At 49.0% G+C, this 20,553-nt stretch overlaps 2 protein-coding genes across 2 annotated transcripts; both read left to right on the plus strand.

Annotated features, from left to right (window-relative positions):
- The first annotated feature begins 1,034 nt into the window (after positions 1-1,034).
- Positions 1,035-7,292, plus strand: LOC138946714 (uncharacterized). Its single transcript, XM_070318121.1, has 3 exons — positions 1,035-2,220; positions 5,540-5,782; positions 6,909-7,292. The coding sequence occupies exons 1-3, from the start codon at positions 2,050-2,052 to the stop codon at positions 6,993-6,995; spliced, it is 501 nt and encodes a 166-aa protein (XP_070174222.1). The 5' UTR covers positions 1,035-2,049; the 3' UTR covers positions 6,996-7,292.
- A 424-nt stretch (positions 7,293-7,716) lies between these two features.
- LOC138946716 (uncharacterized) lies at positions 7,717-17,065 on the plus strand. Its single transcript, XM_070318122.1, has 2 exons — positions 7,717-9,175; positions 15,983-17,065. The coding sequence occupies exons 1-2, from the start codon at positions 8,840-8,842 to the stop codon at positions 16,826-16,828; spliced, it is 1,182 nt and encodes a 393-aa protein (XP_070174223.1). The 5' UTR covers positions 7,717-8,839; the 3' UTR covers positions 16,829-17,065.
- The last annotated feature ends 3,488 nt before the right edge of the window (positions 17,066-20,553 follow it).

The raw sequence follows: 20,553 nt of genomic DNA on the forward strand, positions 1-20,553 counted from the left end.
CTATGTATGACATAGATGTGATATTGTTGCGTTCCAAAGAAGAATGCAAATTCTAAAAAAGTAAGACCGCGTGGATGAATTTGTGAAAAGAGGGGTAGGGGGGTGGGGGTGAGGGGGTTGAGGTGGAGTGGGAGTGGAGGTATGGGATGTTACAAGCGACAAGCCTTTCGTATCTATAATTTGCAACTCGAGGACAACAAAGAGTTTTTGGCCGGGTGTCGTTGATAAACATCCACACAATAACGATTTGTTTACTTTTTTTTTTGCGAAAAATATGTCGTCTGCGCGCGCACCTCTCTCTCTCTCTCTCTCTCTCTCTCTCTCTCTCTCTCTCTCTCTCTCTCTCTCTCTCTCTCTCTCTCTCTCTCTCTCTCTCTCTCTCTCTCTCTCTCGGCTCTCTCTCTCTCTCTCTCTCTCTCTCTCTCTCTCTCTCTCTCTCTCTCTCTCTCTCTCTCTCTCTCTCTCTCTCTCTCTCTCTCTCACAGTATGCAAGTCAGATCAATTCAAATATGAATTAGATTTATTTCTATCAATTCGACGAGAACATCCATTGAAGCACAACAGAAAACTACAGACAGTAAATGCAAGCACAGGTTATTTTTGGGTTGTAATTTGACTGAAACTCCTAGGTGCACTCGTGCTTTTTATACAGATGCGGTTTGACGTGTATGCCCGTTTTTATCCCGCCATTTAAGCAGACATACGCCCGTTTCGGGGGGTGCATGGTTGATATTTTCGTATTTCTATAACCCACCGAATTCTGACATGGAAAACAGGATCTTTTTCCGTGCGCACTTGGTCTTATGCTTGCGTGTACACACAAAAAGGGATAAGGCACTATATATTATAATAGGTTTGCACATAAGTCTCATCCGCTAGCCCGGTGCGCCTGTCAAAGCACAGACTAAGCTGTTTAATTCAGTAGATCGTTGTTAGATGGCAAGCACTCATGTCTGCGGGCAGAGTGAACGCTGCCACAAGCGCAAAGACTGAAGCCTTCGAGACTGGACTTACACCACGGCCATGACGTCAACCGACCAATGACGTCACCCTAAAGTAATTTACAGACCAAGTCATTTTTGGCTTGCAGCGTTCATGTGTGGCCTCAACGTGTAAAGATGTAAGCTGTTAAATTGAAACTCCAGCAAATGACCGTAAAGGAATCGCCAGCAGAGAGCGATGCGACGAGCTCTCCGCAGGAAGGAGGCGGGAAGAGTGGAAACGTGGAAAAGGACGACGACAAAAAGAGTGTAGCCATCGTCAAACCACCCTCCAAGACCGAGTCAAACGTTGCATGGAGCACTGAATACCTGCTGAATTTATTCTTTTACGTTTGATATGGAAACGTTATTCTTCATTCAGCAAAAAAACCTGATTTCCGTCATCAAAAAACCGCTGTCATCACTTTGAACGGTACATTGTTCTCTTGATTTCCAACAACCAACAGAGCAGACGACGCTATGGTTGTTATTTTACCTGCTCCGTCCATCGGACTTTTCTGGTCAAACATTTCAATGGCAAAGCAAGTTAGCACCGTGTAGAGGAACCACCGTATGAAGAAATAACCGTCACGCGAGCACTTTTCAACGAATTTGGGGGTCAGCTTGGTACTGATTTTAAATATATTTCCGCCTACGCTTGCACAACAAAGTTGTTAGTCTAAGAGCATGGTATTCAGAAAGAGTAGAGAAACGAAACAGCAAGACGATCGTCACCAGTAAACACTGACCCACTCTGACCCCCGCTGACCCACCCTGTCCCACGCTGATCCACCCTGACCCACGCTGACCCACCCTGACCCACGCTCCACACAGCATATCAGGAGTCAGAAGTCAGGAGAAATAACCAGAGAGCGAATCAAACTGCTATCAACATCACCACAACCAGTTAAAAGTAACAACTGATCAGAGAGCAAATCAAACTGCTATCAACATCCCCACAACCAGTTTAAAGTAACAACTGATCAGAGAGCGAATCAAACTGCTATCACGCCGTTAACCCGATTGACTCTGCCCAGGGCAGAGAGCAACGCCAGCGTGTCTCCTCGTGATGAGCGGCTCCTGGGAGCACCTTGGCACCGACTCCATTGACCTTGAGCTCATCCAGGAGATCGACGTGTTGTGCACCAAACGCTCGCCGTCACATGGCATCCTCGTCGTCCCGTCAAACTCTGTGTCCCATCTCTTTGCATCCTCCGACGCCAGGCTCATACAGGAGGAGGTGAGTGAGAAAGAGAGAGAGGGGGGAGGGGGCGAGGAGGAGGGAGTGAGACAGAGGGTGTGAGAGAGAGAGTGAGAGAAAAAAAGAGAGTGAGAGAGAGAGAGGGGGGAGGGGGCGAGTAGGAGGGAGTGAGACAGAGGGTGTGAGAGAGAGAGAGAGAGAGAGAGAGAGTGAGAGAAAAAAAGAGAGTGAGAGAGAGAGGGAGGAGGGGGCGAGTAGGAGGGAGTGAGAGAGAGTGAGAGAGAGAGAGTAGAGAGAGTGAGAGAGAGAGTGAGAGAGAGTGAGAGAGAGAGAGAGAGGGAAGAAGAGATAAAGAGGAAAAAAGTGGAGAGGGACTGAGAAAGACAGATAGGAAGAGGGAGAAAAAGAGGGAGGAGAATGAGAGAGGAAGGGAGATAGATAGAGGGAGGAGAAAGAGAGAGGAAGGGAGATAGATAGAGGGAGGAGAAAGAGAGAGGAAGGGAGATAGATAGAGGGAGGAGAAAGAGAGAGGAAGGGAGATAGATAGAGGGAGTGAGAGAGGAAGGGAGATAGATAGAGGGAATGAGAGAGGAAGGGAGATAGATAGAGGGAGTGAGAGAGGAAGGGAGATAGATAGAGGGAATGAGAGAGGAAGGGAGATAGATAGAGGGAGGAGAAAGAGAGAGGAAGGGAGATAGATAGAGGGAGGAGAAAGAGAGAGGAAGGGAGATAGATAGAGGGAGTGAGAGAGGAAGGGAGATAGATAGAGGGAATGAGAGAGGAAGGGAGATAGATAGAGGGAGGAGAAAGAGAGAGGAAGGGAGATAGATAGAGGGAGGAGAAAGAGAGAGGAAGGGAGATAGATAGAGGGAGTGAGAGAGGAAGGGAGATAGATAGAGGGAGGAGAAAGAGAGAGGAAGGGAGATAGATAGAGGGAGGAGAAAGAGAGAGGAAGGGAGATAGATAGAGGGAGTGAGAGAGGAAGGGAGATAGATAGAGGGAGGAGAAAGAGAGAGGAAGGGAGATAGATAGAGGGAGTGAGAGAGGAAGGGAGATAGATAGAGGGAGGAGAAAGAGAGAGGAAGGGAGATAGATAGAGGGAGTGAGAGAGGAAGGGAGATAGATAGAGGGAGGAGAAAGAGAGAGGAAGGGAGATAGATAGAGGGAGTGAGAGAGGAAGGGAGATAGATAGAGGGAGGAGAAAGAGAGAGGAAGGGAGATAGATAGAGGGAGTGAGAGAGGAAGGGAGATAGATAGAGGGAGTGAGAGAGGAAGGGATATAGATAGAGGGAATGAGAGAGGAAGGGAGATAGATAGAGGGAGTGAGAGAGGAAGGGAGATAGAGGGAGTGAGAGAGGAAGGGAGATAGATAGAGGGAATGAGAGAGGAAGGGAGATAGATAGAGGGAGTGAGAGAGGAAGGGAGATAGATAGAGGGAGTGAGAGAGGAAGGGAGATAGATAGAGGGAGTGAGAGAGGAAGGGAGATAGATAGAGGGAGTGAGAGAGGAAGGGAGATAGATAGAGGGAGTGAGAGAGGAAGGGACATAGATAGAGGGAGTGAGAGAGGAAGGGAGATAGATAGAGGGAGTGAGAGAGGAAGGGAGATAGATAGAGGGAATGAGAGAGGAAGGGAGATAGATAGAGGGAATGAGAGAGGAAGGGAGATAGATAGAGGGAATGAGAGAGGAAGGGAGATAGATAGAGGGAGTGAGAGAGGAAGGGAGATAGATAGAGGGAATGAGAGAGGAAGGGAGATAGATAGAGGGAGTGAGAGAGGAAGGGAGATAGATAGAGGGAATGAGAGAGGAAGGGAGATAGATAGAGGGAATGAGAGAGGAAGGGAGATAGATAGAGGGAGTGAGAGAGGAAGGGAGATAGATAGAGGGAGTGAGAGAGGAAGGGATATAGATAGAGGGAATGAGAGAGGAAGGGAGATAGATAGAGGGAGTGAGAGAGGAAGGGAGATAGATACAGTTAATGAGAGAGGAAGGGAGATAGACAGAGGGAGTGAGAGAGGAAGGGAGATAGATAGAGGGAGTGAGAGAGGAAGGGAGATGGATAGAGGGAATGAGAGAGGAAGGGAGATAGAGGGAATGAGAGAGGAAGGGAGATAGATAGAGAGAATGAGAGAGGAAGGGAGATAGATAGAGGGAGTGAGAGAGGAAGGGAGATAGATAGAGGGAATGAGAGAGGAAGGGAGATAGATAGAGGGAATGAGAGAAGAAGGGAGATAGATAGAGGGAGTGAGAGAGGAAGGGAGATAGATAGAGGGAATGAGAGAGGAAGGGAGATAGATAGAGGGAATGAGAGAGGAAGGGAGATAGATAGAGGGAGTGAGAGAGGAAGGGAGATAGATAGAGGGAATGAGAGAGGAAGGGAGATAGATAGAGGGAATGAGAGAGGAAGGGAGATAGATAGAGGGAATGAGAGAGGAAGGGAGATAGATAGAGGGAGGAGAAAGAGAGAGGAAGGGAGATAGATAGAGGGAGGAGAAAGAGAGAGGAAGGGAGATAGATAGAGGGAGGAGAAAGAGAGAGGAAGGGAGATAGATAGAGGGAATGAGAGAGGAAGGGAGATAGATAGAGGGAGGAGAAAGAGAGAGGAAAGGAGATAGATAGAGGGAATGAGAGAGGAAGGGAGATAGATAGAGGGAGTGAGAGAGGAAGGGAGATAGATAGAGGGAGTGAGAGAGGAAGGGAGATAGATAGAGGGAGTGAGAGAGGAAGGGGCATAGATAGAGGGAGTGAGAGAGGGAGGGAGATAGATAGAGGGAGTGAGAGAGGAAGGGAGATAGATAGAGGGAGTGAGAGAGGAAGGGAGATAGATAGAGGGAGTGAGAGAGGAAGGGAGATAGATAGAGGGAGTGAGAGAGGGAGGGAGATAGATAGAGGGAGTGAGAGAGGAAGGGAGATAGATAAAGGGAGTGAGAGAGGAAGGGAGATAGATAGAGGGAGTGAGAGAGGAAGGGAGATAGATGGAGGGAGTGAGAGAGGGAGGGAGATAGATAGAGGGAGTGAGAGAGATCATAAACGAGGGAGGGAGAGAGGGACTGGGGGGGGGGGGGGAGAGAAAGAAAGAGCGAGGAAGGTTAAGATCGAGAGAGGGAGAGAGAGACATAGATGAGTTGGAAAAGACAGGAGAGACAGAGAGGAAGAGTTTCTTGCAGTCTTGACACCAGTGTGTGTGTGTGTGTGTGTGTGTGTGTGTGTGTGTGTGTGTATGCGTGCGTGCGTGTGCTTGTGTGTGTGTGTGCCTGCGTGTGTGTGTGTGTGTGTGTGTGTGTGTGTGTGTGTGTGTGTGTGTGTGTGCATGTATGCGTGCGTGCTTGTGTACGCGTGCGTGTGTGTGTGTGTGCAGGTACTTGTACCCAAGGAGGAACACGATGCGTACGCGCGCATGATAGCACACAGCGCCACCTTACCCAACTCCGTGTACAAACGACTCCCCACCGCGCGCCCCCCTCCCATGAAGACGTGGCACGAGAATATGACGTCACGCGCCCTCAAGGTCTACGAAAAGGTGTACGGCGAGAACAACCCCTGGGTCTCCTGGGAGTTTCCCTTCGCTCCTCAACCCCACCCCATCCGGAGAGCCGAATTGGTGAGAATTCGTCGTTGTACTGTTTGCTAGTGTTACTATGGTGACCCCCACTGTTTGCTAGTGTTACTATGGTGACCCCCACTGTTTGCTAGTGTTACTATGGTGACCCCCACTGTTTGCTAGTGTTACTATGGTGACCCCCACTGTTTGCTAGTGTTACTATGGTGACCCCCACTGTTTGCTTGTGTTACTATGGTGACCCCCACTGTTTGCTAGTGTTACTATGGTGCCCCCACTGTTTGCTAGTGTAACTATGGTGACCCCCACTGTTTGCTTGTGTTACTATGGTGACCCCCACTGTTTGCTAGTGTAACTATGGTGACCCCCACTGTTTGCAAGTGTTACGATGGTGACCCCCACTGTTTGCTAGTGTAACTATGGTAACCCCCACTGTTTGCTAGTGTAACTATGGTAACCCCCACTGTTTGCTAGTGTAACTATGGTGACCCCCACTGTTTGCTAGTGTAACTATGGTAACCCCCACTGTTTGCTAGTGTAACTATGGTGACCCCCACTGTTTGCTAGTGTAACTATGGTAACCCCCACTGTTTGCTAGTGTAACTATGGTGACCCCCACTGTTTGCTAGTGTAACTATGGTAACCCCCACTGTTTGCTAGTGTAACTATGGTAACCCCCACTGTTTGCTAGTGTAACTATGGTGACCCCCACTGTTTGCAAGTGTTACTATGGTAACCCCCACTGTTTGCTAGTGTAACTATGGTGACTCCCACTGTTTGCTAGTGTAACTATGGTGACCCCCACTGTTTGCTAGTGTAACTATGGTAACCCCCACTGTTTGCTAGTGTAACTATGGTAACCCCCACTGTTTGCTAGTGTAACTATGGTGACCATCACTGTTTGCTAGTGTAACTATGGTGACCATCACTGTTTGCTAGTGTAACTATGGTGACCATCACTGTTTGCTAGTGTAACTATGGTGACCCCCACCCCATTCAGAAAGCCGACATGGTGAGGCTTTTGTTTGTGAGCGTTACTATGGTGACCCCCACTGTTTGTGCTTTCAGAGATTACCTCCCTTTGTTATTTCAACTTAGATTGCGCATAACTCTTCCTGACTGTCTGGTGTTTCCCTATGCTTACTTCCCTTGGTTATCTGTGTTGAAGGTGCGACCCCCGCCACCCCTTGACCCCCGACAGGAGAAACTCAAAGCCATGGAGGCGGAAAAGGCAAAGAGAAAGGCAAAGAAATAACACACACACACACACACACACACACACACACACACACACAGACACACACACACAGACACACACACACACACACAGACACACACACACAGACACACACACACACAATAACACAGAGCAGTGCAAAAACCATGTCGATGGCGACAGAGAAAGTAGAGAAACTCGTCAGAAGCGGGCCGGGACGAAGAAGGGGCGACAGGATGTGAAGTGTCAGAAACGGAACTAATTGTGTCTGTCAAGCTGTCCTGGTTCCTACGACAACTGATCTGATTGAAAATAATAAAACAGCACCAACCTGTCTCTTGGACTGCTGCTTTCATTGGTGTGTGTGTTTGCGTGAGTTTGCCCCCCCTCCCCCCCCCCCCCCCCCCCGTGTGTGTGTGTGTGTGTGTGTGTGTGTGTGTGTGTGTGTGTGTGTGAGTGTGTGTGTGTGAGTGTGTGCACGCTGACTTGCATAAAGCTGAAAGTGTATTGAAGTGAGAAAGAGTTTTAACAACAGAGTGTGAAACAGACAAAATGCATACATAAACAAGAAACAGAAGGCTTACTAGTTTGAGTTTCATCTGCAAAGTCACGCGAGAAGTCCATGTAATTCAGACACGCATGCGTCCTTTCGAATAGTCTCAGTCAACCAAAGGCAACACAACTCGGTATAAATGTCGTCACTCGCAGTCCATTACATGACGTCATTTGCTATCTATCGTCACCAAAGTGTTCGCGCAAAGAAAACCAAACTCCAAAAACATGGCCGATTCCTTGCTAGTTTATGAAAGCTTTTCGTCTCAGTTCTGAAGGCTCAACAGCCAGAACTAACTAACAAGTTGGCGCTGTTCTGAGAACAATCAACGCAAACCAAAGAATTCGTTGAATCTACCGTGCACACGGTAGCACCACAAGATCGAACACATTTGGTGAACATTTGAACATTCTCGGATCTGTTGTGCTTCAGAATTTGAGACAATTGTGTGGCTGATTCCCTGGAATCATTGCGCTGCTAAGCCTGACATACTCTTTGCTCTGAAAGCAGAAGTCTTTGTGGACATCCAGTAAAAAAAAAAAAAGTAAGTAAGAGACCGAAAAGTCGACATAAAAAGAGGAAAAGAAACCTGTCGGCCTCGGACAAACTTTCCACACAAGTGCATGAATAAGAACGACAGTTAGTCACAACTAACAATGTTCGACTGGTGAGAACGGAGACCACAACATACACTGCTGCCCAGATAAGTAAAGCTTCTACGAGTATTTACAGTGGGACCTGCTATGAACGGACACCCTGGGGACCGTCCAATAGTCCCTATACATTACACTGTCCAATAGTCCCTATACATTACACTGTCCAATAGTCCCTATACATTACAGTGTCCAATAGTCCCTATACATTACAGTGTCCAATAGTCCCTATACATTACAGTGTCCAATAGTCCCTATACATTACACTGTCCAATAGTCCCTATACATTACAGTGTCCAATAGTCCCTATACATCGTCGCGATATAACCTTCGTGGTTGAAAACGACGTTAAACACCAAATAAAGAAAGAAAGTCCCTATACATAGAGCCTTTAGATACAACAAGCGGTGAAACATTGCCACACAGCCAAATAGGTCTTCTTCCGCGAATTCATCAAGAGTCAAAAACTGGCAAGGGCCAAAATAACAGGGGGAAAATCCGGACTAGATTTTTTTCCTCGGATTCAAAAATCACGAAAGACAACCGCGCGAGAGAACAAAAAACTGACTTAAAACTGGGACGCGTGTTCTCCAACTCATTCAAAAACAAGCAAATCGCAAAGACCCAAGGTCGTTGGATAACTTTATCCACCAAGCAAAGTACAGCAGTCATCCAAAATGCCAGTGTCGAGAGCAAGGCGTTCCGGCAGTGTAAAATGGAACCAAACGGAAGGGAAAAAGTTCTACCACGAAAGGTTCACGGTCAAGGACGTGCTCCGGATGTTCAACCTGACACTCCGTCACCGAGACACCGGGGAAAGTCCAGAGAACTCGCACGACCGCCGTCTGCTAGCCATGATGCCCGAAATCGGGACCCATATGATCATGTCGGACATCGAGCTGGTCAAAGGGCTGCACAGCAACAACAGACGATCGGAGGAGATTCTCACCGTGCCGTCAGACTCGGTCAGCAACCTCTTCGCCGTGTCCGACACCCCCCTGAAGCAAGAAGAGGTCAGTATGAGATCAGTTTTATGCTTGCACAACCCCCACCCCAGCTCACTACTACATGTAGTAGTAATAGTGCAGGAAAGCTAAAAGAGTAGATCGACCAGCGCTTTCAATTTGATACAAGCTCCTGTGCAGCCCAGCCCAAAAAGTAGCCCCCCCCCCCCCCCACACCCACTGGCAATACGCACAAAGACGCATGTTTCTGGTTTCTTGTATGAAGTACACGCATACCTGGCCAGCTTTGCTTCTGTGACTGGTCGACAGACGACATCGTCAAGGGCGTAATGTGTACGCACATTATTACTCAACTCAAAACAATTACTCAGCTAACTGAAAGCCATTGAGTATTTATGTCTCTGTCTCAACGCTTCACGCCATTGAGTATTAACGTCTCTGTCTCAACGACTCACACCAGCATGTCTACCTCTCACAAACTGCTTTTGCTCATTTGTCCACACAAAGACTTTGTTGGGGTCAAAGATCCGTCCCCCAAGCAATTCACGAATTACCAAGAAAGAGTTCTCTCCCGTTGCCATGGTATCTCTTTGTCTTGCTTTGTGTCGCTGTTGCCGTGACTATCAAAACATGTCTGCCAGCACACTGACCAAATCATGTCTGCCAGCACACTGACCAAATCATGTCTGCCAGCACACTGACCAAATCATGTCTGCCAGCACACTGACCAAATCATGTCTGCCAGCACACTGACCAAATCATGTCTGCCAGCACACTGACCAAATCATGTCTGCCAGCACACTGACCAAATCATGTCTGCCAGCACACTGACCAAATCATGTCTGCCAGCACACTGACCAAATCATGTCTGCCAGCACACTGACCAAATCATGTCTGCCAGCACACTGACCAAATCATGTCTGCCAGCACACTGACCAAATCATGTCTGCCAGCACACTGACCAAATCATGTCTACCAGCACACTGACCAAATCATGTCTGCCAGCACACTGACCAAATCATGTCTGCCAGCACACTGACCAAATCATGTCTGCCAGCACACTGACCAAATCATGTCTGCCAGCACACTGACCAAATCATGTCTGCCAGCACACTGACCAAATCATGTCTGCCAGCACACTGACCAAATCATGTCTGCCAGCACACTGACCAAATCATGTCTGCCAGCACACTGACCAAATCATGTCTGCCAGCACACTGACCAAATCATGTCTGCCAGCACACTGACCAAATCATGTCTGCCAGCACACTGACCAAATCATGTCTGCCAGCACACTGACCATCATGTCTGCCAGCACACTGACCATCATGTCTACCAGCACACTGACCAAATCATGTCTGCCAGCACACTGACCAAATCATGTCTGCCAGCACACTGACCATCATGTCTGCCAGCACACTGACCATCATGTATGCCAGCACACTGACCAAATCATGTCTGCCAGCACACTGACCAAATCATGTCTGCCAGCACACTGACCAAATCATGTCTGCCAGCACACTGACCATCATGTCTGCCAGCACACTGACCATCATGTCTGCCAGCACACTGACCATCATGTCTGCCAGCACACTGACCATCATGTCTGCCAGCGAACTGACCAAATCATGTCTACCAGCACACTGACCATCATGTCTGCCAGCACACTGACCAAATCATGTCTGCCAGCACACTGACCATCATGTCTGCCAGCACACTGACCAAATCATGTCTGCCAGCACACTGACCATCATGTCTGCCAGCACACTGACCATCATGTCTGCCAGCACACTGACCATCATGTCTGCCAGCACACTGACCATCATGTCTGCCAGCACACTGACCATCATGTCTACCAGCACACTGACCATCATGTCTGCCAGCACACTGACCAAATCATGTCTGCCAGCACACTGACCAAATCATGTCTGCCAGCACACTGACCATCATGTCTGCCAGCACACTGACCATCATGTCTGCCAGCACACTGACCAAATCATGTCTGCCAGCACACTGACCAAATCATGTCTGCCAGCACACTGACCAAATCATGTCTGCCAGCACACTGACCATCATGTCTGCCAGCACACTGACCATCATGTCTGCCAGCACACTGACCATCATGTCTGCCAGCACACTGACCAAATCATGTCTGCCAGCACACTGACCAAATCATGTCTACCAGCACACTGACCATCATGTCTGCCAGCACACTGACCAAATCATGTCTGCCAGCACACTGACCATCATGTCTGCCAGCACACTGACCAAATCATGTCTGCCAGCACACTGACCATCATGTCTGCCAGCACACTGACCATCATGTCTGCCAGCACACTGACCATCATGTCTGCCAGCACACTGACCATCATGTCTGCCAGCACACTGACCATCATGTCTGCCAGCACACTGACCATCATGTCTGCCAGCACACTGACCATCATGTCTGCCAGCACACTGACCATCATGTCTGCCAGCACACTGACCATCATGTCTGCCAGCACACTGACCATCATGTCTGCCAGCACACTGACCATCATGTCTGCCAGCACACTGACCATCATGTCTACCAGCACACTGACCATCATGTCTGCCAGCACACTGACCATCATGTCTGCCAGCACACTGACCATCATGTCTGCCAGCACACTGACCATCATGTCTGCCAGCACACTGACCAAATCATGTCTACCAGCACACTGACCAAATCATGTCTGCCAGCACACTGACCAAATCATGTCTGCCAGCACACTGACCATCATGTCTGCCAGCACACTGACCAAATCATGTCTACCAGCACACTGACCAAATCATGTCTGCCAGCACACTGACCATCATGTCTGCCAGCACACTGACCAAATCATGTCTGCCAGCACACTGACCATCATGTCTGCCAGCACACTGACCAAATCATGTCTGCCAGCACACTGACCATCATGTCTGCCAGCACACTGACCATCATGTCTGCCAGCACACTGACCATCATGTCTGCCAGCACACTGACCATCATGTCTGCCAGCACACTGACCATCATGTCTACCAGCACACTGACCATCATGTCTGCCAGCACACTGACCAAATCATGTCTGCCAGCACACTGACCAAATCATGTCTGCCAGCACACTGACCATCATGTCTGCCAGCACACTGACCATCATGTCTGCCAGCACACTGACCAAATCATGTCTGCCAGCACACTGACCAAATCATGTCTGCCAGCACACTGACCAAATCATGTCTGCCAGCACACTGACCATCATGTCTGCCAGCACACTGACCATCATGTCTGCCAGCACACTGACCATCATGTCTGCCAGCACACTGACCAAATCATGTCTGCCAGCACACTGACCAAATCATGTCTACCAGCACACTGACCATCATGTCTGCCAGCACACTGACCAAATCATGTCTGCCAGCACACTGACCATCATGTCTGCCAGCACACTGACCAAATCATGTCTGCCAGCACACTGACCATCATGTCTGCCAGCACACTGACCATCATGTCTGCCAGCACACTGACCATCATGTCTGCCAGCACACTGACCATCATGTCTGCCAGCACACTGACCATCATGTCTGCCAGCACACTGACCATCATGTCTGCCAGCACACTGACCATCATGTCTGCCAGCACACTGACCATCATGTCTGCCAGCACACTGACCATCATGTCTGCCAGCACACTGACCATCATGTCTGCCAGCACACTGACCATCATGTCTGCCAGCACACTGACCATCATGTCTACCAGCACACTGACCATCATGTCTGCCAGCACACTGACCATCATGTCTGCCAGCACACTGACCATCATGTCTGCCAGCACACTGACCATCATGTCTGCCAGCACACTGACCAAATCATGTCTACCAGCACACTGACCAAATCATGTCTGCCAGCACACTGACCAAATCATGTCTACCAGCACACTGACCATCATGTCTGCCAGCACACTGACCAAATCATGTCTACCAGCACACTGACCATCATGTCTGCCAGCACACTGACCATCATGTCTGCCAGCACACTGACCATCATGTCTGCCAGCACACTGACCATCATGTCTACCAGCACACTGACCATCATGTCTGCCAGCACACTGACCATCATGTCTGCCAGCACACTGACCATCATGTCTGCCAGCACACTGACCATCATGTCTGCCAGCACACTGACCATCATGTCTACCAGCACACTGACCATCATGTCTGCCAGCACACTGACCATCATGTCTACCAGCACGCCAGCACACTGACCATCATGTCTGCCAGCACACTGACCATCATGTCTGCCAGCACACTGACCATCATGTCTGCCAGCACACTGACCATCATGTCTGCCAGCACACTGACCATCATGTCTGCCAGCACACTGACCATCATGTCTGCCAGCACACTGACCATCATGTCTGCCAGCACACTGACCATCATGTCTGCCAGCACACTGACCATCATGTCTGCCAGCACACTGACCATCATGTCTGCCAGCACACTGACCATCATGTCTACCAGCACACTGACCATCATGTCTACCAGCACACTGACCATCATGTCTGCCAGCACACTGACCATCATGTCTGCCAGCACACTGACCATCATGTCTGCCAGCACACTGACCATCATGTCTACCAGCACACTGACCATCATGTCTGCCAGCACACTGACCATCATGTCTACCAGCACACTGACCAAATCATGTCTGCCAGCACACTGACCATCATGTCTGCCAGCACACTGACCATCATGTCTGCCAGCACACTGACCATCATGTCTGCCAGCACACTGACCATCATGTCTGCCAGCACACTGACCATCATGTCTGCCAGCACACTGACCATCATGTCTGCCAGCACACTGACCATCATGTCTGCCAGCACACTGACCATCATGTCTGCCAGCACACTGACCATCATGTCTGCCAGCACACTGACCATCATGTCTGCCAGCACACTGACCATCATGTCTACCAGCACACTGACCATCATGTCTGCCAGCACACTGACCATCATGTCTGCCAGCACACTGACCATCATGTCTGCCAGCACACTGACCATCATGTCTGCCAGCACACTGACCATCATGTCTGCCAGCACACTGACCATCATGTCTACCAGCACACTGACCATCATGTCTGCCAGCACACTGACCATCATGTCTGCCAGCACACTGACCATCATGTCTGCCAGCACACTGACCATCATGTCTGCCAGCACACTGACCATCATGTCTGCCAGCACACTGACCATCATGTCTGCCAGCACACTGACCATCATGTCTGCCAGCACACTGACCATCATGTCTACCAGCACACTGACCATCATGTCTGCCAGCACACTGACCATCATGTCTGCCAGCACACTGACCATCACACTGACCAGCACACTGACCATCATGTCTGCCAGCACACTGACCATCATGTCTACCAGCACACTGACCATCATGTCTGCCAGCACACTGACCATCATGTCTACCAGCACACTGACCATCACACTGACCAGCACACTGACCATCACACTGACCAGCACACTGACCATCATGTCTACCAGCACACTGACCATCATGTCTGCCAGCACACTGACCATCATGTCTGCCAGCACACTGACCATCATGTCTACCAGCACACTGACCATCATGTCTACCAGCACACTGACCATCATGTCTACCAGCACACTGACCATCATGTCTGCCAGCACACTGACCATCATGTCTACCAGCACACTGACCATCATGTCTACCAGCACACTGACCATCATGTCTACCAGCACACTGACCATCATGTCTACCAGCACACTGACCATCATGTCTACCAGCACACTGACCATCATGTCTGCCAGCACACTGACCATCATGTCTGCCAGCACACTGACCATCATGTCTGCCAGCACACTGACCATCATGTCTACCAGCACACTGACCATCATGTCTGCCAGCACACTGACCATCATGTCTACCAGCACACTGACCATCATGTCTGCCAGCACACTGACCATCATGTCTACCAGCACACTGACCATCATGTCTGCCAGCACACTGACCATCATGTCTGCCAGCACACTGACCATCATGTCTACCAGCACACTGACCATCATGTCTGCCAGCACACTGACCATCATGTCTACCAGCACACTGACCATCATGTCTACCAGCACACTGACCATCATGTCTGCCAGCACACTGACCAGCACACTGACCATCACACTGACCATCACACTGACCATCATGTCTGCCAGCACACTGACCATCATGTCTGCCAGCACACTGACCATCATGTCTGCCAGCACACTGACCATCATGTCTGCCAGCACACTGACCAGCACACTGACCAGCACACTGACCAGCACACTGACCATCATGTCTGCCAGCACACTGACCAGCACACTGACCAGCACACTGACCAGCACACTGACCAGCACACTGACCATCATGTCTGCCAGCACACTGACCAGCACACTGACCAGCACACTGACCAGCACACTGACCATCATGTCTGCCAGCACACTGACCATCACACTGACCATCACACTGACCATCATGTCTGCCAGCACACTGACCAGCACACTGACCAGCACACTGACCAGCACACTGACCATCATGTCTGCCAGCACACTGACCAGCACACTGACCAGCACACTGACCATCATGTTCCTCCCAGAACAGTGGAACCCCCATTTTAAGACCTCCAAAAACGGAAGAAGAACAGGTCTTAAACAGGAGTGAGTCTTAAAATGGAGGTCCATTAACAGTGGTTAAGAACAGAAAATCTGAAAAAATAACATCTTAAAAGGAAGGAAGTGCTTGATTGGGGGTCTTAAAAGCGGGTTCCACTGTAGAGTGACGCAACGTGTTTCAGGAAATGGTGGAGCAGGAGGTGCACGACCTGTTCGTTAGGAGTCTCAAGCACCGCGCGCTGCCCAACTCGCTCTACAAGAAGCCCCCCAAGCTCTTCCCCCCGCCCGAGCTCACCTACGAGGAGATTATGGAGGACAAGATGCTCAAGGCGTACTACGACCTGTACGTCATCCCCAGGCCCCGCCCCAAGTACCCCATCCTCCCGCCCCGCAACAGACCGCCCCCTGTGCCGGTAGAGCCCAAGAAGAAGAAAGGGAAGAAAGGCAAGACGACCAAGAAACCCGAAGAGCCGCTCGACGTGACCAAGTGGCGCAAGGAGAACCTGCCCGTGGCGTCCACCAGACTGTGGGCTCCGTGGTTCAAACCCGCGCTGTTCCACCAGTACACGCCCGCCCTGTCCCTGCCGCCCACCCCGCCCGGCGGCGTCCCTCAGCCCGTGTCCCGCTTCGGACACTTCGTCAACACCATCCCGAACCAGCGCACGGTCAAGACGGTCAGCAACAAGGGTCACTACAGCGTCCCGCGGGGTCACGACAGCGTCACGCGGGGTCACGACAGCGTCACGCGGGGTCAGTCCATGGGCTCCTCGGCCGCCACATCCAACCAGCCGCCCGTACGACTCTCCATCGAGGACGAACTAATGGACTTGTTCTCGCCCTTATCCGCGCCGGCCGCCCCGCGGGGGTTAGCGCGCTCCGGGAGCAGGCTGCTGACCACGTCACCCAGCATGCAGCTGTCCAAGTCCCATGTCCCTCTCTTAGAAGCCCACTCCAGTGTCGCTCACTTGCCGTCAGTGTCCGCCAACACGGTGGAACACCTCACTCGCTCCATCACTGGCTTCAAGTGATAGGCTGCAGTCTGTGTCCAGCCACCCCCTGCTCTTCCCCTCCCTTTTCATGCCCACATCACACACACACGCACCACTCTAACACACACACACGCACCACTCTAACACACACGCACGCGCGCACACACACACACACACACTCACACACATGCACTGGTGTGACCAAGATATGGGACTGCCCGTCAGTGGTGTTTGTGGTGTGTGTCTGTCTCTGTATCTACGTATGAGAGAGACTGATGGGGGGGGGGGGGGGGGGGGGGGTGAGTAGGGGGTGGGATGAATATAGGTTGCACTGTTTGCTTTTAGGGTTAGGGTTAGGGTAGCTGTTTGCTTTAACATAGAGGGGGAATCGAGACGAGGGTCGTGGTGTATGTGTGTGTGAGTGTGTGTGTGTGTGTGTGTGTGTGTGTGTGTGTGTGTATGTGTGTGTGTGTGTGTGTAGGGCGATTCAGGGTAAACTACTGGACCGATCTTTATGAAATTTTACATGAGAGTTCCTGGGTATGAAATCCCCAGACGTTTTTGTTTTCATTTTTTGGATAAATGTCTTTGATGACGTCATATCCGGCTTTTTGTAAAAGTTGAGGCGGCACTGTCACACCCTCATTTTTTCAATCAAATTGATTGAAATTTTTGTAAAGCAATCTTCGACGCAGGCCGGACTTTGGTATTGCATTTCAGCTTGGTGGCTTAAAAATTAATTTATGACTTTGGTCATTAAAAATCTGAAAATTGTAATTAATTTTTTGTTTTATAAAACGATCCAAATTTACGTTCATCTTATTCTTCATCATTTTATGATTCCAAAAACATATAAATATGTTATATTTGGATTAAAAACAAGCTCTGAAAATTAAAAATATAAAAATTATGATTAAAATTAAATTTCCGAAATCGATTTAAAAACAATTTCATCTTATTCCTTGTCGGTTCCTGATTCCAAAAACATATAGATAGGATATGTTTGGATTAAAAACACGCTCGGAAAGTTAAAACGAAGAGAGGTACAGAAAAGCGTGCTATGCAGCACAGCGAAACCACTACCGCGCTAAACAGGCTCGTCAGTTTCACTGCGTTTTGCACGAGCGGTGGACTACGGTCATTGTGAAAAAATGCAGTGCGTTCAGTTTCATTCTGTGAGTTCCACAGCTTCACTAAATGTAGTAATTTCGCCTTACGCGACTTGTTATATTCTTATTATGACTTTATTACTTATAGTTTAGTGGCTAGAAGCGCTGACCAACAAGTGTTCAGATATTTTTCTAATTGTCGTTTCTAGATAGTAAAATATGTGCTGAAAACGGTCAGCTATTGCACCATCAAGAAATCGGTTCCCTAGTACCCCTTTAAGGCTCTGGAACCACCCCGGGTGGCAATATCGGGTCGCAACAAAGAGTGTTCCCCATAGCCGGAAAGAGCCTCAACCGTGAAAGATAGAAAGAAAGGTATTGAACAAAAAAGACGCACAACACCAATGTGAACCATTTGTGTTATCATACTTATATTAAAATATTGATGACCATGGAATAAATGGGTTATTTTTAGATTTCTGACAAAAAATCGCGAAAAACATGACAAATTGTCTTTTTTATAGCCTAAACTATGAAAGATTTAAAGACAAGTATTGAACACAAAAGATAGCAATGGATAATGGCAACAACATTTGCTCTCATTGTTGTACAAAATTGTTCATTGTTTTTTAATATTTTTCCGTTTTTGTGGGTTTCACAAAGCATACCAATTAAACGGCAGTGCAGGTAACTCGTCCGAATTTTTGCGGCCAAGAGCCTCAACATTTGAAGATAGAAAGACTATCATTGAACAAAAACTATGGTAAACACTAATGTTAATAACTTTTGATCTCACACTGATATTGAAATATTGATGACCATGCAATTAATGGGCTATTTTCAGATTTGTGGGTACAAAATCGCCCAAAACATGACAAATTGTCTTTTTTCTAGCCTAAAGTATGAAAGATTTAAAGACAAGTATTGAATATAAAAGATTGAACGGGATAATAGCAACAACATTTGCACTCATTGTTGTACAAAATTGTTGATTGTTCTTGAATATTTTCCGTTTTTGTGGATTTCACAAAGCGTACCGATTAATCGGCAACCCGTGTCAATCATCCGAATTATTTCATGCTGCGCCAAAACGATTGAAAATGGATGGAATATTAGTGTTTGAAGACAAAAGGCGCACATTGTCATGTTAAGCATATCTTGTTACACCGTATACACATCAAAATCGTGATAGCTCTTGGTTTGAATGTTACAATGTTTGATTTTGTGCAAGTTACACACATTGATACTGACAAAATGAAATGATATTCCAGGACAATATATCCAGCGCGCTCTTTGGGTCCCCAAAACACTGTACATGGTGAGTCCCATTGTGGTGCCAAGGTAGAAAATAATTATATTCACTTTAGCGATAGTCCGCAGTAGACGACATCAAATGACACAGACTGTAATGATAACTCAAAACTCGTCATCGCTTTCAGCAAACGCGTCAAAGTCAACCTCCTCATCTTCTTCCTCGTCTTCCTCGTCATCCTCTTCTTCACAACCACCATCTGCCAGAAGATCGATCAGCGACACAGGTAGGATGGGCTTGAGGCACCACACGGGTTCCAGGACACGGTCTGCATTTTTCGTCCATCCCTGCCCCTGGTCGTAGGGTTTGGGCCTCTCCAGAATGCCTTCATGAGCACGCTTGTACAGGGCAACGCGGTGGTTTACTCGCTGAATGTGCGGCATCAGAGCAGATTGGCAGGGAGGCATGCGGACTAGATCGACCTTACACTTGGACGTGAGTTTCTCGTTGTCTTCCACCATCTTGCGGAGTAGCTTTCCACGAACGACATCAACTGATTTCTCACGACTGTAATTGTACATCAGGCACGTAAACTCTTCCAACTGCTTCACCACCCGAAGTTTGACATCCCAGTCTATGAAAAGATCTTGGAGATGGTGAACCTCCTCGACGATCCAGACTGTCCAAAGGTGGGGAGACATCGCGAACTGGAGAAGGCCGAAATCAAGAAAAGCGAGGAGGCTGTTCAGAGAGTCATCACTGCTGTCAAGAACTTCACGAACCCGTTTTCCATCTCAGACAAAGACAGGCTCTACTCCTTGGCGTCTGGTGCCCCTGTCCGCATGGACGTCGAACAGGACTTGCTTCAGGCGGCAGCTAAAGGCATGGTCGCCAAAACTGACTTCATCACCCGCCTTCAAAGTGGAGAGCCAGGAAGCTTCTTTGACCCTATAAAGAGGCTGCTGGCAGAAACTGAAGACAATGGAGGCTTGCAGCAAGAAGGTCACGCTCACATCCTCACAAGGAAAGGCCCTCCAGTACCAGGTGCAAAGCGACCTCGCGTTTCTGCTTCTCGTCAAGTCACAGCAACTAGACGAACCATTGGACTTGGACAAACTCATGATGGGTGGTGCTGTACCTCCATCATGCTGCAGCGCTGGGATACAAGAACGCTGTGGTCAGAACCCCGGACACGGACATCTTTGTCATTCTTCTCTACCACGCTGAAGCCATCAAGTTGACTGTATACCTGGATACGGGATCAGGAAAACATCGGCCACTGATCAACCTCTCTGAGCTTGCAGAGTCCCTGGGGCATGACTACTGTGCCACTCTTCTTGGGTTCTATGTGTACAGCGGAGAGGACTGCACCAGTGCATTCAAAGGAAAGGGGAAGGTGGGGC

This window comes from Littorina saxatilis, linkage group LG14 (assembly GCF_037325665.1).
Source record: "Littorina saxatilis isolate snail1 linkage group LG14, US_GU_Lsax_2.0, whole genome shotgun sequence".
Taxonomy (NCBI): domain Eukaryota; kingdom Metazoa; phylum Mollusca; class Gastropoda; order Littorinimorpha; family Littorinidae; genus Littorina; species Littorina saxatilis.

Bases quoted from the DNA above. Each gene is read 5' to 3' on its own strand.
- LOC138946716 (XM_070318122.1), top strand. From the start codon at position 8,840: ATGCCAGTGTCGAGAGCAAGGCGTTCCGGCAGTGTAAAATGGAACCAA. The intron at 9,176-15,982 runs GTCAGTATGAGA...AACGTGTTTCAG, and splicing joins CCCCCCTGAAGCAAGAAGAG to GAAATGGTGGAGCAGGAGGT.
- LOC138946714 (XM_070318121.1), top strand. From the start codon at position 2,050: ATGAGCGGCTCCTGGGAGCACCTTGGCACCGACTCCATTGACCTTGAG. The intron at 2,221-5,539 runs GTGAGTGAGAAA...GTGTGTGTGCAG, and splicing joins CCAGGCTCATACAGGAGGAG to GTACTTGTACCCAAGGAGGA. The intron at 5,783-6,908 runs GTGAGAATTCGT...TCTGTGTTGAAG, and splicing joins CCATCCGGAGAGCCGAATTG to GTGCGACCCCCGCCACCCCT.